The sequence below is a fragment of the Micromys minutus genome, assembly GCF_963924665.1.
Source record: "Micromys minutus genome assembly, chromosome: 29".
Taxonomy (NCBI): Eukaryota; Metazoa; Chordata; class Mammalia; order Rodentia; family Muridae; genus Micromys; species Micromys minutus.
Genome location: NC_137964.1, coordinates 33,653,042 through 33,669,684, shown reverse-complemented (window position 1 = coordinate 33,669,684; position 16,643 = coordinate 33,653,042). Strand labels below are relative to the sequence as shown.

The 16,643-nt window shown below is 52.3% G+C and overlaps 1 protein-coding gene across 5 annotated transcripts in view; it reads right to left on the bottom strand.

Annotated features, from left to right (window-relative positions):
• ACACB (acetyl-CoA carboxylase beta) overlaps window positions 1-16,643 on the bottom strand; it is a 94,269-nt gene that overhangs the window by 39,321 nt on the left and 38,305 nt on the right. For all 5 annotated transcript variants that reach the window (XM_080940511.1, XM_080940515.1, XM_080940512.1 and 2 more), the window contains exons 5-18: window positions 15,799-15,908; window positions 15,528-15,609; window positions 14,520-14,618; window positions 12,795-12,904; window positions 12,588-12,698; window positions 11,954-12,163; window positions 11,574-11,744; window positions 7,929-8,090; window positions 6,997-7,160; window positions 5,191-5,341; window positions 4,993-5,096; window positions 3,776-3,857; window positions 2,454-2,599; window positions 1,197-1,347 (exon numbers count right to left, since the gene is read on the bottom strand). In XM_080940511.1, the coding sequence (XP_080796637.1) occupies window positions 1,197-1,347; window positions 2,454-2,599; window positions 3,776-3,857; window positions 4,993-5,096; window positions 5,191-5,341; window positions 6,997-7,160; window positions 7,929-8,090; window positions 11,574-11,744; window positions 11,954-12,163; window positions 12,588-12,698; window positions 12,795-12,904; window positions 14,520-14,618; window positions 15,528-15,609; window positions 15,799-15,908 (1,853 nt within the window). The remainder of the gene's footprint in view (window positions 1-1,196; window positions 1,348-2,453; window positions 2,600-3,775; window positions 3,858-4,992; window positions 5,097-5,190; window positions 5,342-6,996; window positions 7,161-7,928; window positions 8,091-11,573; window positions 11,745-11,953; window positions 12,164-12,587; window positions 12,699-12,794; window positions 12,905-14,519; window positions 14,619-15,527; window positions 15,610-15,798; window positions 15,909-16,643) is intronic.

The window sequence follows — 16,643 nt, the reverse complement described above, 5'->3', positions numbered from 1 at the left end:
CACGCCTGCCTGGATGCTGCCATGTTCCTGCCTTGATGATAACGGACTGAACCTCTGAACCTGTAAGCCAGCAATTAAATGTTGTTCTTTATAAGACTTGCCTTGGTCACGGTATCTGTTCACAGCAGTAAAACCTTAACTAAGACAGTGTCCCACTGCCAAACAACACACTGCCCTAGAGCTACCCTACCCACCCCCAACTATAAAAAGCAGACATTCAGCCCCATGCACACGGTTGAGGGCATGCGCCAGCAAGTGCTTTGGAAAATGAAGCACCTGCCTGAAGTCTGTCCTGCAACTCATTAGCCTGACCCGGTGTCTGAAGATGCCTAAGACATGAGACTGTGATCACGGTGCCAACTGTGGAGCCACAGGACCATGCTGCTCCCTGCTCAGCTGTCCCCATGAGCCTTGGTGTCCCCTCCCTCACAGAGAATAGCAGGTGAGGAACCTGGCCTGCGCAGACGCTTGACTCTGGGTGCTCTCAAGCATGATCCTCAGCTCACCCTCCTGGGTCTGATTTCTTCATGCATACAGCAGATATCACAACCTTAGGAACTTGCGGACGTATATATACACATATCTATAAACACACATATACATATACACATATGTGTGTGGACATAAATACACACACATATACATATACACACATACACATATATATGTGTGTATACATATATACACATATACACATAATACATACACATATATACACATATACATATACATACCTATGTGTATATGCTTACGTACACACACACACACACACACACACACACACACACACACAGTGAGGGCACTTAGATCAGCAGCTGTTGGGTCCATGATGACCTGTGGTTTTAATCATTGCCGTCACCATTACTAAGCAATTTTTGTTTTCTTTTGTTTTTTTTGGTTTTTTTTTTTTTTTTTTTTTTTTTTTTTTTGAGACAAGCTTTCTCTGTGTAGTCCTGGCTGTCCCAAAACTCACTCCACAGAACTCAGAGATCCTCCTGCCTCTGCCTCATGAGTGCCCAGACTAAAGGCGTGTGCCACTGCTACCTGGCACCAAGCAGTTCTTGCTCCTTCCCGGATGTGTGCTACCTGAGCTCTTTTAAATGTATCCTTGGATAGCACACGGAGTTTGGCGTTTCTGGGCCTTGGCTGAGGGACGGGGTTTCAGAGCCGCAGTTCCGGGGCAGGCCCGCACTTACCTCCATCTCAGCGTAGCTGCTCCCGGCTTCCACGTGGTCTCCATCCTCCACCGTGTACTGCATCAGCTTCCCAGCCGAGGGAGATCTCAGGACGGTGGGGTCGTTTTCCTTTTCAAACACGCACGTCTTATTGCCGATAGTGATTCGGTAACTACGGGAAGGGGGGGAAGTGTGGGGGATGGAGGAGGCCCAGCAAGGGCGCCAGACTTTAGGGGAATCTCCCCTTCCCGGGACAGGCATTTCTGTCAACCTCTGTGGCTGAAAATCAGCTTCTACTACTGATGTAATCCCCCAGGCTCTGTCACAGGGAACTGATCCCTCAATAAATCAACCAATACTATTCAACAACTCTTAACTGATTTCCAAATTCTTCCTTTAACTAAACTGAGGAAGGCAGGCTTTGGGCACAGCCTAGAAGAATCTTGAATATTTTAAGCAGCTGGATTGTGGTTAGAAGACGGTGTAGGTGTACTAAGGTAAAACTCTAACCTGTCTTCCTCTAAAATACTGAGGGTTAAAATACTTAGCTCTCTTCGATGAAGGATGGGTGGTCTTCTCTGCCTGGCTCATCGCTGTACCACTGTGACTTCAGCATGGTCAGGCAGATGGGAGCTGGAGGTACCTGTTCCCATCATGCAATGCTCCATGCCTAGAGCTTGCAGCATCCAGCATCCTCCCACCTCATTTGCCATAGGCTGGAAGCCCAGGAGTGGTGACATCAGTGTCTTCATCCCTAGCTGAGCATGGTAGCTCACTGACCAACTGTGGATCCTGCATCTGTTCTACGCCCACCCTCCAGGGCTGTGAGCCCCCCGGGGCTGTGAGCCCTCCGGGGCTGTGAGCCCCCCCCCCCCCGGGGCTGTGAGCCCTCCGGGGCTGTGAGCCCCCCCCCCCCGGGGGCTGTGAGCCCTCCGGGGCTGTGAGCCCCCCAGGGGCTGTGAGCCCTCCGGGGCTGTGAGCCCTGCAGCTCAGACTCAAGCCAGCAGGCACCTCCTCACTCAACCCACAGATTATGGAGCTGGTTGTTATCCCGTTTGGCTCTAAATCCTCTGGTAACCATAAACGCGTTGCCTGGGGTCCCTTACCCTCTCATTCTTGCCAGGTGCATGGAGTTCCAGTCATGCACCCTCTCCAGATGCCCCACAATGAACCAGAGAACCCCAGGCCTTCACGGAAGCCTGCTTTACATTTCACCTCCCACCGAGAGAGCTGCGCATCCGTCACGGTGCCTGGGCCGCAGCCATGACCCTCACACACCTGTCCACCTCCTCCTTCATGTACGTGGTGTAACTGCTGCCATTGTAGGACAGGAGCAGCCCCCCATCGTTCAACCGGTGGGCATCGATCTCGATGTGGCAGCCGTTCATGATGAGGACAAACATAGTCAGGGACTGCCGGGCCACCTGTGGGGATGGGTTCACATCAGGATCCCCATGATGGTGTCCCGCGGGCTAGCAGTCTAGTCCTAGGTGTGGACAAAGGCTTCGGGATGCAGACACAGGGCCCATGCATCACTACGGCGGGGGCTACAGCTTGCACTCTGGGTGGAGCATTTTTGCGGAGGCTTCATCCTAGTCTGCTAAACTCTGTGTGCCTCCGGCATTCCTATGCCAAAAGCAAGCAACTCGTGTGAGCGCTTGTTCGGGCGCATGCGTTGTGAGGACGGGCCCTTCTTAGTAGTCTTATCAATGGGACCCCGGGAGATGGACTCCGTGCAAAGGTGATTGACAAGCTGAGTTTGATCCCTGGGACCCACATGGTGGGAAGAGAATCAACTCCTGAAGGCTGCTTTTGACTTACACACACACACACACACACACACACAAACACACACACACACACGCACACAGAGGAATAAATAAGTTCAATTTAAAACTTTTTTTTCATTTTTTTTTCAAGACAGGGTTTTTTTGTGTCTCCCTCTGTAGATCAGGCTGTCCTTTTGAACTCACAGTGATCCGCCTGCCTCTGCCTCCCAAGTGTTGTGATTAAAGGCGTGCGCTATCACTGCCTGGCTTCAATTTAAAATTAATAAAGGGACTCCAAAGAGCTCCCGTGCCCTCTTCTAACATATGGAGACTACAGCAAAGGAAGACACTGAGCTGACCCACTGCCGTGACCGTGGTTGCTCCAGCCTCTGGAACTGTGAGCAATGCCTCACGTTGTTTACAAGACCCTGCTCTATGGCATTTTGCTATAAAAACCTGAATAAAGACACCTGAACGTGGACTATGGCTTACTAGAGATCTGGGCATTGGAGAGAGGCATGCGCAGTGAGTGCTGCCCGGGAGGGAGGCGAGTCCAGTGAGCTCCGGCCCAGGCTCCACAATTCCATCCCAATAAAATGCCAGCCTGAGGCATACCCTCATGCATGAATCTTAATAACATACACATGTATTACATCACACATACACAAATAGTTTTTCTATACTCAGACTGTTCAGGATTCAAGGTCATAGACCACACGGCGAGTCCTGAGGGACACACTGCTCAGACCCCACTCCAACTCCAGGTTCACAGAAGAAACGAAACAAGCTCCCATCAGGCTCAGTATGTTGGGGAGACGCACGGGCCTTTACCTTGAGAACATATTTGACGCCTCCGTAAATCAACTCAACGTCCACAATGTTCAGCAGAGAATCAGCTGGGAGGACCTGACCCCTGAAGGAAAAGCCGTGCCGGCCGTCAGTCCAGGAAGGAGCAGAGAGTCCTATAGCACCCCCTTGGGCTCAGTGCCATCTTCCATGGCCCTCAGGAGGCGGGGTGGAACTCCGTGACACAGCAGGTGCCCCTGGGTGGGAAGCCCTGGGCTCCACCCCCAGCATCAATCAAGCTGTCCATCATCTCGCTCTGGCCCTTCCTGGGCATCAGCAAACCAGACGGAGCCGAGTCTTATTAAAAGTGTGGGACACAGGTTCCAGAGAGGGACAGGTACCCACTGCCATGACCCCACAGATGTCCCGCCTCCAGAACTGTGAGCAATGCCTTCTGTTGTTTACAAGCCCCTGCTCTGTGGCATTGTGCTATAAAAACCTGAATAGACAGAGAGGCCTGAACGTGGATTATGGCTTACTGAAGAATGGGTCAGGGGCTGGAGAGATGGCCCAGTGGTTAGAGTACCGGCTGCTCTTCCAGAAATCCTGAGTTCAATTCCCAGCACCCACATGGTGGCTCAGAACTAGTTCCAGGGGACCCAACACCCTCACACAGACATACATGCAGGTAAAACACCAATCAATGCATATAAAGTAAAAATAAGTACATCGTTGATATATGTATGTGTATCTATAAATGAGGTAGAAATGTCCAGTCTGTGGCCTCCAGTCTCCAGCATGCGAGTTGTCACTCAAAGGTGATTAAGTGACCACTGCTGTTTTATCTTCTGTGCTTTTTATGGAGACACTTTTATCTTTCCTCTGTCATGGCGCTTCTCAAGAGAGGGTGATTTGTTCCTATTGCTGGGACACTCAAGGAATGGCCTCCCTTGGCCTCTAGTAGTCACACTACAATGTCTAAGACAGTGCTACCAAAGAATGATCCAAACAGAAGCCACCTCACCAGCTTCACCCTCTCTCACGGGCCCTCCAGACCCACAAACCTCCCCACGCCCACCTGCAGTCCCTCCCAAGCAGTGCAGGTTTATCCTCTGAAAACTGAACACAGGCCACGGGAGAGGCATCCCAGCTGGGTGGTGACTGGCCCACCCTCAAAGCCCAGCACCTAGCCTGGTGACTCGTGCTGCCTCTGAAGCTGCTCACGCATCACGGGAGGGGAAGGAGAGAACGGTCTGCCCTACCTTTCCAGGGAGTGCAAGAATTCCGTCATGCAGGTTCTGAACATTGCATCTGCCACGTTCAAGGCTCCACACACCACCCCGAGCATGATGTCCGGCTTCTCAGCCTAGGAAAGACTCCGGGTGTCGGTACCTGCAGGAAGCGCGGATCTCCACCACGCACCCCCCCGGGAGTGGGAGGGAGGCAAAGCAGCCTCTTACCTGCACCCGCTGAGCAATGAGGTGGTCCAGCCACCCCGTGTCAATGTCATTGTTCTGGAAGCTCTCGGTCTCCAGAAGGTTAACGAGATATTCCACAGTGGTCCGGAAGTCACCCCGGATGGACAGTTCCTTCAAAGCCACCACCATGTTCCTGGAGAGACATGTGCCTGGTCTCCACATTTACCCACGGGTCCTGGGACGTTCGTGATGTGTCTCTCAGAGCATCGGAGAGCACGGGAGGCACATGGACTGGCTGAGTGACCTCACTAGAGTAACTTAACCACTCTGGCCCTCAGTTACCCTGTCTGAAAAATGGGGTGATAATCCTGCCACCTGCAGTTCTCAAAGGCTCCATCTAAAGCAGTTGCAGTCAACCGTAGACAGACTTTAGATCATTCCTAATATATAATGATCCCTAGAGAGGGGCGGGGCCTCTCTGACTGACAGCAAGTTCTGTCTCCCCTTGGTCTATCCAAACTCCTGCCTCATAAAAGCCACTCTGTCCCCTGGCTGCTCTGTCCAAGCGTGTCTGTTGCCCCTGGCTCAGTGGCCATGCAGGACAGGCATCAGGAGGAGGCACACTCCTGGAGAGGAAGCTCTGACCCCTGACAGCGTCCTCGTGAGCCATGAGCAGCTATGGGCAAAGGCAGTAACAGTTAAGTCTAAACAATGAGGACATTAAAACACACGGGGAGGTCATAGGGGAGGTCAAACGAAGGTGTCGACCGGCCACAGGTCAGTCCTGGGACCTAAATCTGTATGTGACTGGGAAGACTGTCGCAGATGGTTGTCGAAGATCAGGAAGCCAGTCACGAAGCAGAGCAAGTTCCCTCTGCTAGACGCTGTCGCTGCTGAGTCTGTAGCAGCTGCAGACAGCACCACAGTCTGAGCCTCCTCGGCTGGAGCACGCTGGGCCTACTCTCTCCCGTTCACTGGGTCTCATTTGCTGCGAGTCTCCCTCCACTGTCTCTGTGGACCTCAGTTTACCACAGAGCCAACCGAGGGCCACCACCATCAAAACTGTTTAACTCAGCTAAATTAGTTCACGGTTAGACAGCCAGACCAGAGTCTAAAGCTTTTTAAATGAAATTCCCCCGATGCCTTTGGACTCCTTAAGCCCTAGAGTGGGGTTACCTGCCTGCTGGGGACGTTTAATTACAACTCGAAGCATATCTCGCCCTCCTGGGCCTGTGTCAGGGCAGGGAGATGTTAAGAGGAGAGACACGGGAGTATGTGGGAAACAGAAATGTCTCAGTCTGCAGTACCGGTGACAGGAGTTGGCTAAGCAGGGATCACAGGCCACGACACAAGCCTGGGGTGGAGAGCAGGGAGCAGCAGGACCCCCAGCGGACACTGAGTCTTGGGGTGAAGATGGTCTAAAAACTACTTATGAGGTGTCAAAGGTGCCCCCACACTCTCCTGAGCCTCATACTTGGCACTCTTTAGACATCTTGGAATGGTTTGGGGTCTCTCTGAAGTTAGAACTCTTGCACACTTAAGACCCCATGGCCTTGGTGAACTCCCTATTCTACACAGCAGGTCCCCAACAGAGGAAGAGATTTGTTCTTGAACTTCAGTAATTAAAACAGTAAGTGATACACAGGGAAGGATTTGGTGTGTGAGTGTGTGTGTGTGTGTGTGTGTGTGTGTGTGTGTGCAGGATACGTGCACCTCCAGCTGCCTTGTGGAATCTGGGGTCAAACTCAGGTGATCAGGCCTGTTCACAGGTACTTGTGAATGTTTCTTTAAATTGGGAGACAGGGTTGGAGGGAAGGGAAGGGAAGGGAAGGGAACGGAGATACTGACGAAATGGCCTCTTCACGGTTCTCGCCCCAGGAGAAGCAGTGCCCAAATTGGGAATCGGCAAACTCGTGCAAGCCACCGGCAGCGGCGACGCTGAAGTAGCCCCACACGTTCTTGTTGCTGCGGAAGTTCAGCTCCTGCACTGTCCCTGAGCTTGGCTTAAAGCCCTGGAGCCCAGACAGAGGGGGAAAGTAACAGAAGTGATTTCTGTGAGCACTTCATTAGGGAAATAACCCAGACCGAGCACAGCACCAACTTCACAAGCACAAGGACCTGGGTGTGACCCCCCGTCACACCCACAGACTGGACATTTCCACTGAGAAAAACCTAAGTGAAGAGTAGAAAGGATGCTCAGTGGTTAGAGACACTGCCCACTCCTGCAGGGAACCTAGATTTGGTTCCCAGTGCCAACACGGTGGCTCATAAACATATGTGACTCTAGTTTAGGGGATCACACACCTCTTTTGGCCTCCTTGGGTACCAGACCCACATATGGTGCACACGTATGCAGGCACACAGTACACTCATACACATAAAATTAAACATATATATATATATATATATATATGTTTTTGAGGCTCCAGTAAGAAAGCCTCAAGGGGACCTCCCAGAGGCTCTCTAAAAGACAGGACTATAGCAAAAAGCACAGAAACCCCAGAACCCGGCCTTCTAATGCAAAAGATGGGAATGGTGTGGAGTCAGGAATGGCTTACCTGACCCCAAAGGCTGTAATATGAACAGCGCCCAGTGAGGTCATTGGAGAGAGGGCGGTGTAAAGGGTCTTACTGAAGCCCAAACCATGACAGAGAGCTTCCACCCCGAGCTCCTTGGGTATAGGCTGAGAACTCTGGGTGCTGGCATACCCACACCAAAGACCAGGGCCCGCCCTTCGTTGTGAGTCTGCAGTTGGTGGAAACATGGGGACCCACACTTGCCTCGTCTGGGTTTTCGCTGGTGATCCTGGCTGCGATGACGTGGCCTCGGGCAATGGGAGGGCTCAAAGGGGTCTCAAAAGGAATGGGGGTCACTCCCCAGGGGGACTCTCCATACAGAAGCCGTATGTCCTTCAGCCGGTGCAGGGGTACACCCATGGCGATCTGAGGGAGAAGCCATCCTACAGGTCAGTGAGCAACCGTGGCTGTGACGAGGCTCAGCACTTTCAGATCTCCTGAGCCGGTAACAGCTAAGCGGAGCTGTGCAGGGGAACAGGAGAGAGGCAGCTGGTCCTGCTGTCACGAAGTCCAGTACTGAGGCAGGAGGATCACAAGTTCCAGAACACACTGGGATAGCCTTGGGGCTGGGCACAAGGGAAGACGTGGCTCGTGCAGAGCAAACACTCGGGCTGTGTGTGGAGCATCCGCCATTAAGTCTGAGGCTAGCCTCTCGGAGCTAAGGAGAGAAGCCACAGAGCTGGCTGGCTGGTCACAGCGGCTTCGTGAAAGCAACTAGAAAAGCCCAGGCATGCCACGGCCTCCACTTAAGCACGTGGTGGAATTCAGCATCTCAAAAGGACACTGGAATGTTCTGCAAAAATACTTAGTGTGAATCAAACCAGAAGAGATAATTGAGCAAATCCAAACTGATGGGCATTCAGCCTGGCTTCGGGCCAGTGAGGGGGCTCAGCAGATATGGGTGACTGCTGCCAAGTCTGACAACCTGAGTTCAATTCTCAGGACCCATGTGAGGGAAGGAGAGAAGCTGACATGACAGGGCGTAGCATGGCATGCTCACAGTCACATATGACACATGCTCACATTCACACATGACATGCGCTCACATTCATACACAAGACGTGTGTTCACAGACACGTGATGCTTGCTCAGTCACACATGGCACGTGTTCAGTCGTACATGACACACATGCTCACACACATGACATGTGCTCAGTCACACAAGACATGCTCACATGCACATGACTCACATGCTTACAGTCACATGACGCACACGACATGGCATAACATACATTCACACATGACTCACATGCTTACAGTTATATGACACACATGACATGGCATGACATACATTCACACATGACTCACATGCTTACAGTCATATGACACACATGACATGGCATGACATACATTCACACATGCAAACATAAGTCAATGTCTTTTTAGAAAAGCATCACTAATGTCACATGTAGCCCTGGGCTCCATAACAAGAACCCCCCCAAAACACCAGTATTAAGACTAAAAAGACTGGGGAATGTTCCAGAAATGAGACTGCACGAGACAGTGTAGGGGAGTGGACACTGGGTTGGATCGGAATCCTTTAAGCTCCCATGGGCCACAATCCTGACATCAGGGTACACCTTGTTCCTCTACACAGCGCCACCCGCACTGGGGGAGGGGCGGTCACGAGGTTCAGCCCCATGTGTTGGTTCATAGCCCTCTCTGCCTCTCCCCCAGAGGAGGAACTGTGCTGAGCTAGGGCTTGCAGCCCCTCCCCATCAAAGCCTGTGATAAGTTCATGTTCCTACCCACACGTGGAGCCTTGGGTTGGCTAACCCGGCCGCACTGTGCTTCTGAGGTGAGAACATGCGTTCGAGGCAGTGTGGCCACAGACAAGCCATCTTTTCAAGGGAAAGTCCTTTCTCTCCCCTTTCCCCTCTTTCCCCCTTCTCCTTGCTCCCCCCCCCACCTCCCTCTCCCCTCCCCCACCTCCCCCTCCCCTCCCCCATCCCTCTCTCCCATCCCACATGGTCCCCTTGTGCTGCCCTCTCATCTCAAGGTTCAAACATGAGACTCAAGGTTCAAACCTGCTCCCCCCACCTCTCCCCCCACCATGGTCCTATGGTGTCTCTTAACAAAGCCAGTCTCCAAGGGTAATTTTACATCAGCTCCTTCCCCAAACCAGCCTCATCTGGCCAGACCCCTCTGTTGTCCCAGCACCCATCATCTCTCTGGAGGTGACCCCTGGAATAAAAATCTCACAAGCAAGCAGAGAAAGCAAATGTGACGGGTGGCAGGTGGAGTTGGGGCTCTGTGGGTGCTAATTAGAACATTCTGGCAGTTCTCCTGCGGCCCTTTAACTAAAAACATATCCCTGAGGAAGGGGCTGGAGAGATGGCTCGGTGGTGAGAATCGGGTACTCTTGAGGTGGTCTGAATGGGAGAAGTCTCTGCTTCAAGCCCCGCTTCAGGCTTAGGATATTTGAACCCTTGGTACCCGGAAGGTGGTGTGTTTGTGAAAGGGCATCCCTGGAGTGTGCTTAGAGTTTAATGGTCCACCAGACTCCCGGTCCACTCTGTGTCCTGTGTGTGACTGAGGACATGATCCCTGGTCTTCCTGACCCTGCTGTCCTGTCTCCCCCAAGGACAGACTAAATCCATCGGAAGCCATCAGGCCAAACGACCTCTTCGTCCCATAAGTTTTTGCTCATGGTACTTTATCACAGCAAGAGAAACGTAACACACAGGGCTGGAGCGATGGCTCAGTGGTTAGAGCACTGACTGCCCTTCCAGAGGACCTGAGTTCAATTCCCAACAACCACACGGTGGCTCACAACCATCTGTAATGGAATCCGATGCCCTCTTCTGCTGTGTCTGAAGACAGCTACGGTGTACTCAAAAAAGGAGGAAGAGGAGGAAGAAAGAGAGAGAGAACTGGTAACACACCGCTCTCCCAGAGGACCCAGGGTCCGTGCCCAGCATCCACATCAAATGGCTCATAATGTGTATAACTCCTACCCTACTCCGGGGGTGGGGGGAGGGAGGGTTCAATGCCCTCTGGCCTCCAAGGGCACCTGCACTCATGTAGTGTACAAAAACTCATGCACACAAAATAAATAACCCTTTGAAAAAATCTTTTAAAAAGAACATAGAAATCAGGAAGGAGGAAAGACCAGAGGGAAAGGAGCACTAATTTTTTAAATGTTAGAATTCTCATTAACAAAGGAATCCTTAGCGATGGGTCACGTGTCCTCCAAGTTTATGTGACGTGCATGACATTCATGAACTGTCCCACACCGAGCAGCCAGCCTCTGGAGGCTCGGTTGCCACTCCTGAAGTTCAAGCACCCCTGTCTTGACACTGTCCTCCCAAAACTTGTCCAGGAAAAGCTGACCCTATAAAAAGGGAACGGAAGACAGTGAAATAGCCCAAGAATGAGGTCTCGGCTTCCTTGAGAACAGGAGGAGGGTAAACAGTGGGCGCAAAACCAGTGTCTGTGAACCCGGTTGGGAGGTCAGTCATTCCCAGACACCTTCCCAAAGCAAGAGCCTACTGTTCACCCTGTAATATGGAAACGCACGGGTTGGGAATGGCTGCCTCGGGTCCCTCGCCAAGAACATGCTCTGCTCTGCCGGGGGACCCTCTTAGTAGTCAAACGCTCCCACAGACCGTCTGGTTCCTGGGATTCCCCACTAGGTCCTGCCTGACGGTGCATGCGTCTGATCTGACGTTCTCCCATCATTCCGCTCCTTGCTGCTCTAGCCTTTACCCCTGATTGCCACAGACTCAATAAAAACAAATTTTTGTAAAAAACTGAGTTGGGAAATCAATTCCTCCCCAGGGCTTAGAGTTGGGAAAGCCCCCCCCCCCCCCGGACTTAGAACTGGGGAAGCAGCGACCCAGGTCCTCACCTGCAACTGAGCAGCAGGTAGGTTGACATCTGCGATCATTTCAGTGCACGGATGCTCCACCTGCAGGCGTGGGTTCAGCTCCAAGAAGTGGAAGCTGCCGTCCTGGCTGTATAAGTACTCCACAGTCCCGGCGCTCACATAACCCACGGTCTTGGCCAGGAGGACAGCACACTGCAGGGACAGGGGCCAGTAGCTCTCTCAGGTCATTTTGAGTGTCAGCACCTGTTCCCTCCCCCGGGCACACCGAGGACCTGCCACGTGGCACCAGGCACATCTGTGGGATGCCAAGATCACCACCATGGGCTCTGTCCCGCCCACACCTTCCAGCCACCATGGCCGGGCTCTGCTGAGCTGCCCCAAGCCTGCTCTGCCAAAGGCACCTGTTCCATGAACTCAAACACAGCAGGAGCGGCGATGGTGGCCGGGGCCTCCTCAATGATCTTCTGGTGCCGCCTCTGGATGGAGCAGTCTCGTCCGAACAGTGACACAGCATTGCCATACTGATCCGCCAAGACCTGGACCTCTAGGTGCCTTGCATTCTGGGCCAGCTTCATGAGGAAGATGGGCGAGCCCGGGATCTCACTCTGCACCTGTGGGGGAGGCACAGGGGGTGATGGATCCGGGAGGATCCAGCTCTGGAAGCTTCTGGAAGTTAAACAATAGCTGTGATGTGGGCAGGAGGCGCCCCCCCCATGCTCCACTCCCCCCTCGCTTTCATTTTAATTCCAACAGACACGTGGCACACTTTCTCATCATTTTGAAGTCAAACGCTGTGGAAAGGGACACCGTGGCATGCATGTTTGTAGCATGTTTAGTCCCAGAAATCTCAGCACCCAAGAGGCTGAAGCAGGAAGACTGTTCTGAGTTTAGGGCCAGCCTGGGCTAAATGCAGAATACAAGACTATAAACCCAGCTTCTGCATATGTGGTCCTGGCTTTAGGGGATGTTGCCAATCAAAACCATCAGCCAAGAAGCAAGCTCAAAGACAGGGAAGGCAGGGCAGGAAGCACACACCTGCCGGAAAAGCATCGGGAAGTCCTCTGCGCTCTCAGCCTTGCGGATTCCTTTCCCTCCTCCACCTTCAGAGGCTTTGATCATCAAAGGAAATCCTACTTTTTCTGCTGCCTGAGGAAAAAGGGTGGACAGACCCCTTTAAAGGTGGAGGGAAGCTTGTGTTCCACTGGCCTGCGGTCACCACACAGCCTGCCCATCAGCTGCTACCTGCAGGGCTTCGTCCACATCTTTCACACAGCCCTGCTCGTAAACGTCTTCCGGGACGCTGATGCATTTGCCCTGTTGCCGGCTGTCCTCTGACCACTCCACTGTAAGACCTGAAGGGGACAAAGAGAATTGTGTCCTCCTCAGGACAGCAGGAACACAGCCTAGTGGCCACATGCAAGTGTCTTAGGACCCTGAACGGGAGTCAGTGCTTAAGAAACAAACAGGGTTATGAACATTTGCTGCTCCTCCAGGAGACCTGGGTTCCCATCTCAGCACCTAAGCCAGGCAGCTCCCAGCAGCCTCTAACTCCAGCTCCAAAGGGTCTGACAGCCTCTTGTGGCCTCTGCAGGCACTACACACATCACACAGACACACACAGACACACGCACACACACTCACATTCACACACATAGAAAACACTCACACACATAGGAAACACACACATAGACACATATACACACTCATACACGTGCACATTCTCATACATTTACTCACACAGATGTGTGCATATACACGTTCACACACAGATACACTAATAGCTTTAAAAATCCTTAAAATGAAACACACACAGCAAGATGAGCCTGGATCCAGTGTCCCCATCTACCCTAGGGGTCATGGTCAGGTCCCTGTTTCCCAAAACCATGGGAAAATCTAACTTTCTATTCTGGGAAATTTCTGCCTTTTAGAGGAAACATATCACACACTAAATAGCAAAACCTTGACCCTTTTTGCTTTCGTTTTTTTAATTCCTCCTTGGGGGTTCATCCAAAGGTGATTAAAATCACACGTATTTAGCCTGTACTTTAAATTACAGAACAAATTATGAAATATGGCCTAAGTCATAAAACCGCGGAGGGTAAATCACAGGATGTCCACGTGACAAACTCCAGCCCAGGCTCCAGGTGTGAGCCTTTGACCCAGCTATTCAGGAGGCTGAGGCAGGAGGATGCTGAGTTCTAAGCTAGCCTGAAAAACTAGAGCCCACCTCCAAACCAAATACAAAAGGAGGAAGCTGAGGGGTAGAGTGTGCCACACATGTGCAAGGGGCCGGGCTCCATGCCGAGGCCCACAAACACTCCAGGAGCGTATTTACCGTAACAGAACGAAAGCCCTTAGCACAGAGAAGTCATAAAGTACTTGGCTACATCTAGGGCTGGCCCTTGAGCTTCGGCACAACTCTCCTGTCTCCGTCCCGTCTCTCTACACAGGAGCGTGCACACTGCAGGCTGCTCTTTGTGGGTTCTGGAGACCTGACTCCTACTAGATAGCAAGTGCTTTACTGCTGAGCCAGCTCACCAGTTGGAGCGGGTTTTTAAAAGGATATGCCTAAAAACAATGGCTGAGAAAGACACATCCACAGTGCCAGGAAGTGTTCAACAGGGAGAATGTGGAACCCTTCTGTCTTCTTCTTCTATGTGTGTGTGTGTGTGTGCAGGTAGTGTGTGTTAGTGCAAGAGTTAGTGTGTGTGCGTGTGTGTGTGTGTGTGTGTGTGTATGAGGTGTTTGATCCAGGTTCTCACACTGTAGCCTTAGCTGACCTGAGTGAGCCCCACTGTGCCGCCCAAGCCTCCTGAATTCTGGGACTCCAGACATGAGCCACCACGACCAGGTGGTGCTCTAAGTCTGACACTAGGTAGTCACAGTCTGATTCGTCTAAAGTCTTTAAGCCACAGAATTTTTAAGAACACGTTCCCATCATCCCGAAGGTCTGGATGGATCCCTTACCGCTTCCGCTCCAAGGTAGGGTTGGGATCTGCAACGTCTGGGCTACGATGGTGGAGGCGATCTTGTCTCCCAGGGCCCACATGGCCTCACTCGGGGGACCTGGGGTGGCGGGAGGGGAGAATGGCATGGCGTCAGCCACTGAAGGGCAGAGTTTCAACCCAGGAGCAAGGAAATGGAGGGATGCTCTCCGGCCTGCTCTCCCTCGTTCAGGGGCCTTCTGCCTGCTACCCTGTAGGCCGGCTTCCAGCACCTAGACGTGGACTTTATACAAGTGAAAACCAAGCACCTGCAGGAAGGAAGTCCACCAGAGGTTCAAAGAGCCAGCCTGCCGCACCGTGAGCACTCCCTATGTGACAGGGCGGCCTGGGCAACCAGCTTCCCTCACAAGGTTCTCCATCTTTGACACCCAGCTCTGCTCCACCCTGATCCAGCATGGTGTATTCAGTGAGCACAGAGCAGGATTGTTAGTGCGTCTGTACGGGACTTATTCAGACTACTTCCCCTAGCGCTGACCTCCCGGCTGCTGTTATATAACCCAGCATGACCGCTGAACCGTGTTACAAGTGACTAGAAATGATTTAGGTACAAAAAACACTTGGGAAGACCGTGCTGTTTTGTAGCGGAGGGCCTCGATGTCTGTGGGTGCTCCCGGAACCCAAATCCTGAGGGCAATAACTCACAGGGACCGCCTGTGTACATGCAGAATTGTCTAACGTATCCACAAATGAAAATCCTGAGGCTGGAGAGACGGCTCAGTGGTTAGAGCACTGACTGCTCTTCCAGAGGTCCTGAGTTCAATTCCCAGCAACCACATGGTGGCTCACAACCATCTGTAATGGGACCCCATGCTTTAGCACAGGGAATGTCACTCTGAAATAACTTCAGCAGGGGTTCCCGTTGCACACTTGCACGGCCTCCCACCCCTGCTCACTAGCCTCTCCCACGAGCCAAACTGATCTCACTGTGAAGAACAGTCCGAGAATGACCCGCCCCAAGGGCACACGTCACCTAGGAACGCGATCTCGTGCTTGCAAAGCAGCTCTGGAAGTTTGGGGTTTTCCGAAGCGTGGCCCCAGCCAGCCCACACGGCCTGCAAACACAGAGAGGAGCGTGAACAAGGATCTTCCCACACCCACCTGCCATCGCGTTGCGCCCAATACTCTGCTGTGTCCCCCTCACCAGGCCACCCCTTATTGGAGGATGGGGCAGCCCGCCCCGCCCCCGCCCCGTCCCCGCCCCGCCCGCCCCGCGGTCATCCTTGGGAGCTGTGAACCATCACCTGCACAGGGATTCTCTTGGCAATGTCTATGATCAGCTCGACGTTGGCGTAGTTGTTGTTGTTGGGCCCTCCTGGGACAGGAACGTATTGATCGGCCATCTTGATGTACTCTGCGGTTAAAGCGGAAAAAGTGGGAAGAACTAGAGAGGGGCAAGAGCCCGTGAGGTGCAAAACATTCTGCCCTTGAGGACAGTCTTGAGGACTGTGCGGTGACAATGGGTATCGCCCACCACAAAATCGGAGGAAAATCAAGAGTTTTTAGTTACATGACGGTGGCTGTGCTTTAGGATAAAAGGTTAAGGTTGGGATGGGTATTTTCCTACTTAAGGTCTGTCTTAACGTTTTATCATTAAATAATACAGTGTCTGTTTGCTTGCTACTTTGGAAACTGCGTCTCTTGCAGCCCAGGCTAGCCTCTACGAAGCTGAGGATGAACCTTGAACGTCCCTGAGCTTCCCGCCTCTGCCTCCCAAGCACTAATACGCCACCTTCCTGTCTTTTTGTGATATGAGAATTCGAACCCAGGGCTTTATACATGTCAGGGTACCCCACCGACTGAGCTACATCCCCAGCCCCACAGTATTTTTTGTTGTATGTAAAAAGTGCATAAAAAGCATTTAGAAACAAGACCACTTTAGTATGTTGGCAGTGTCGAATCTGTCCAGTTCCTGGGGACATGGGGGGGTCCATCACACAAACAACTCCCCCATGGTTCTTCCTGTGGGCTCTGGAAGTTCAGGAAGCTCATTCTGATCCCCGTGAATCTCACCCCCTAATGAGCCCTCCTGCATGAAATTGTTCCCTGGTTATCTTGTTTGGTTGCTTTGCTTCAGGTGTGGAAATGG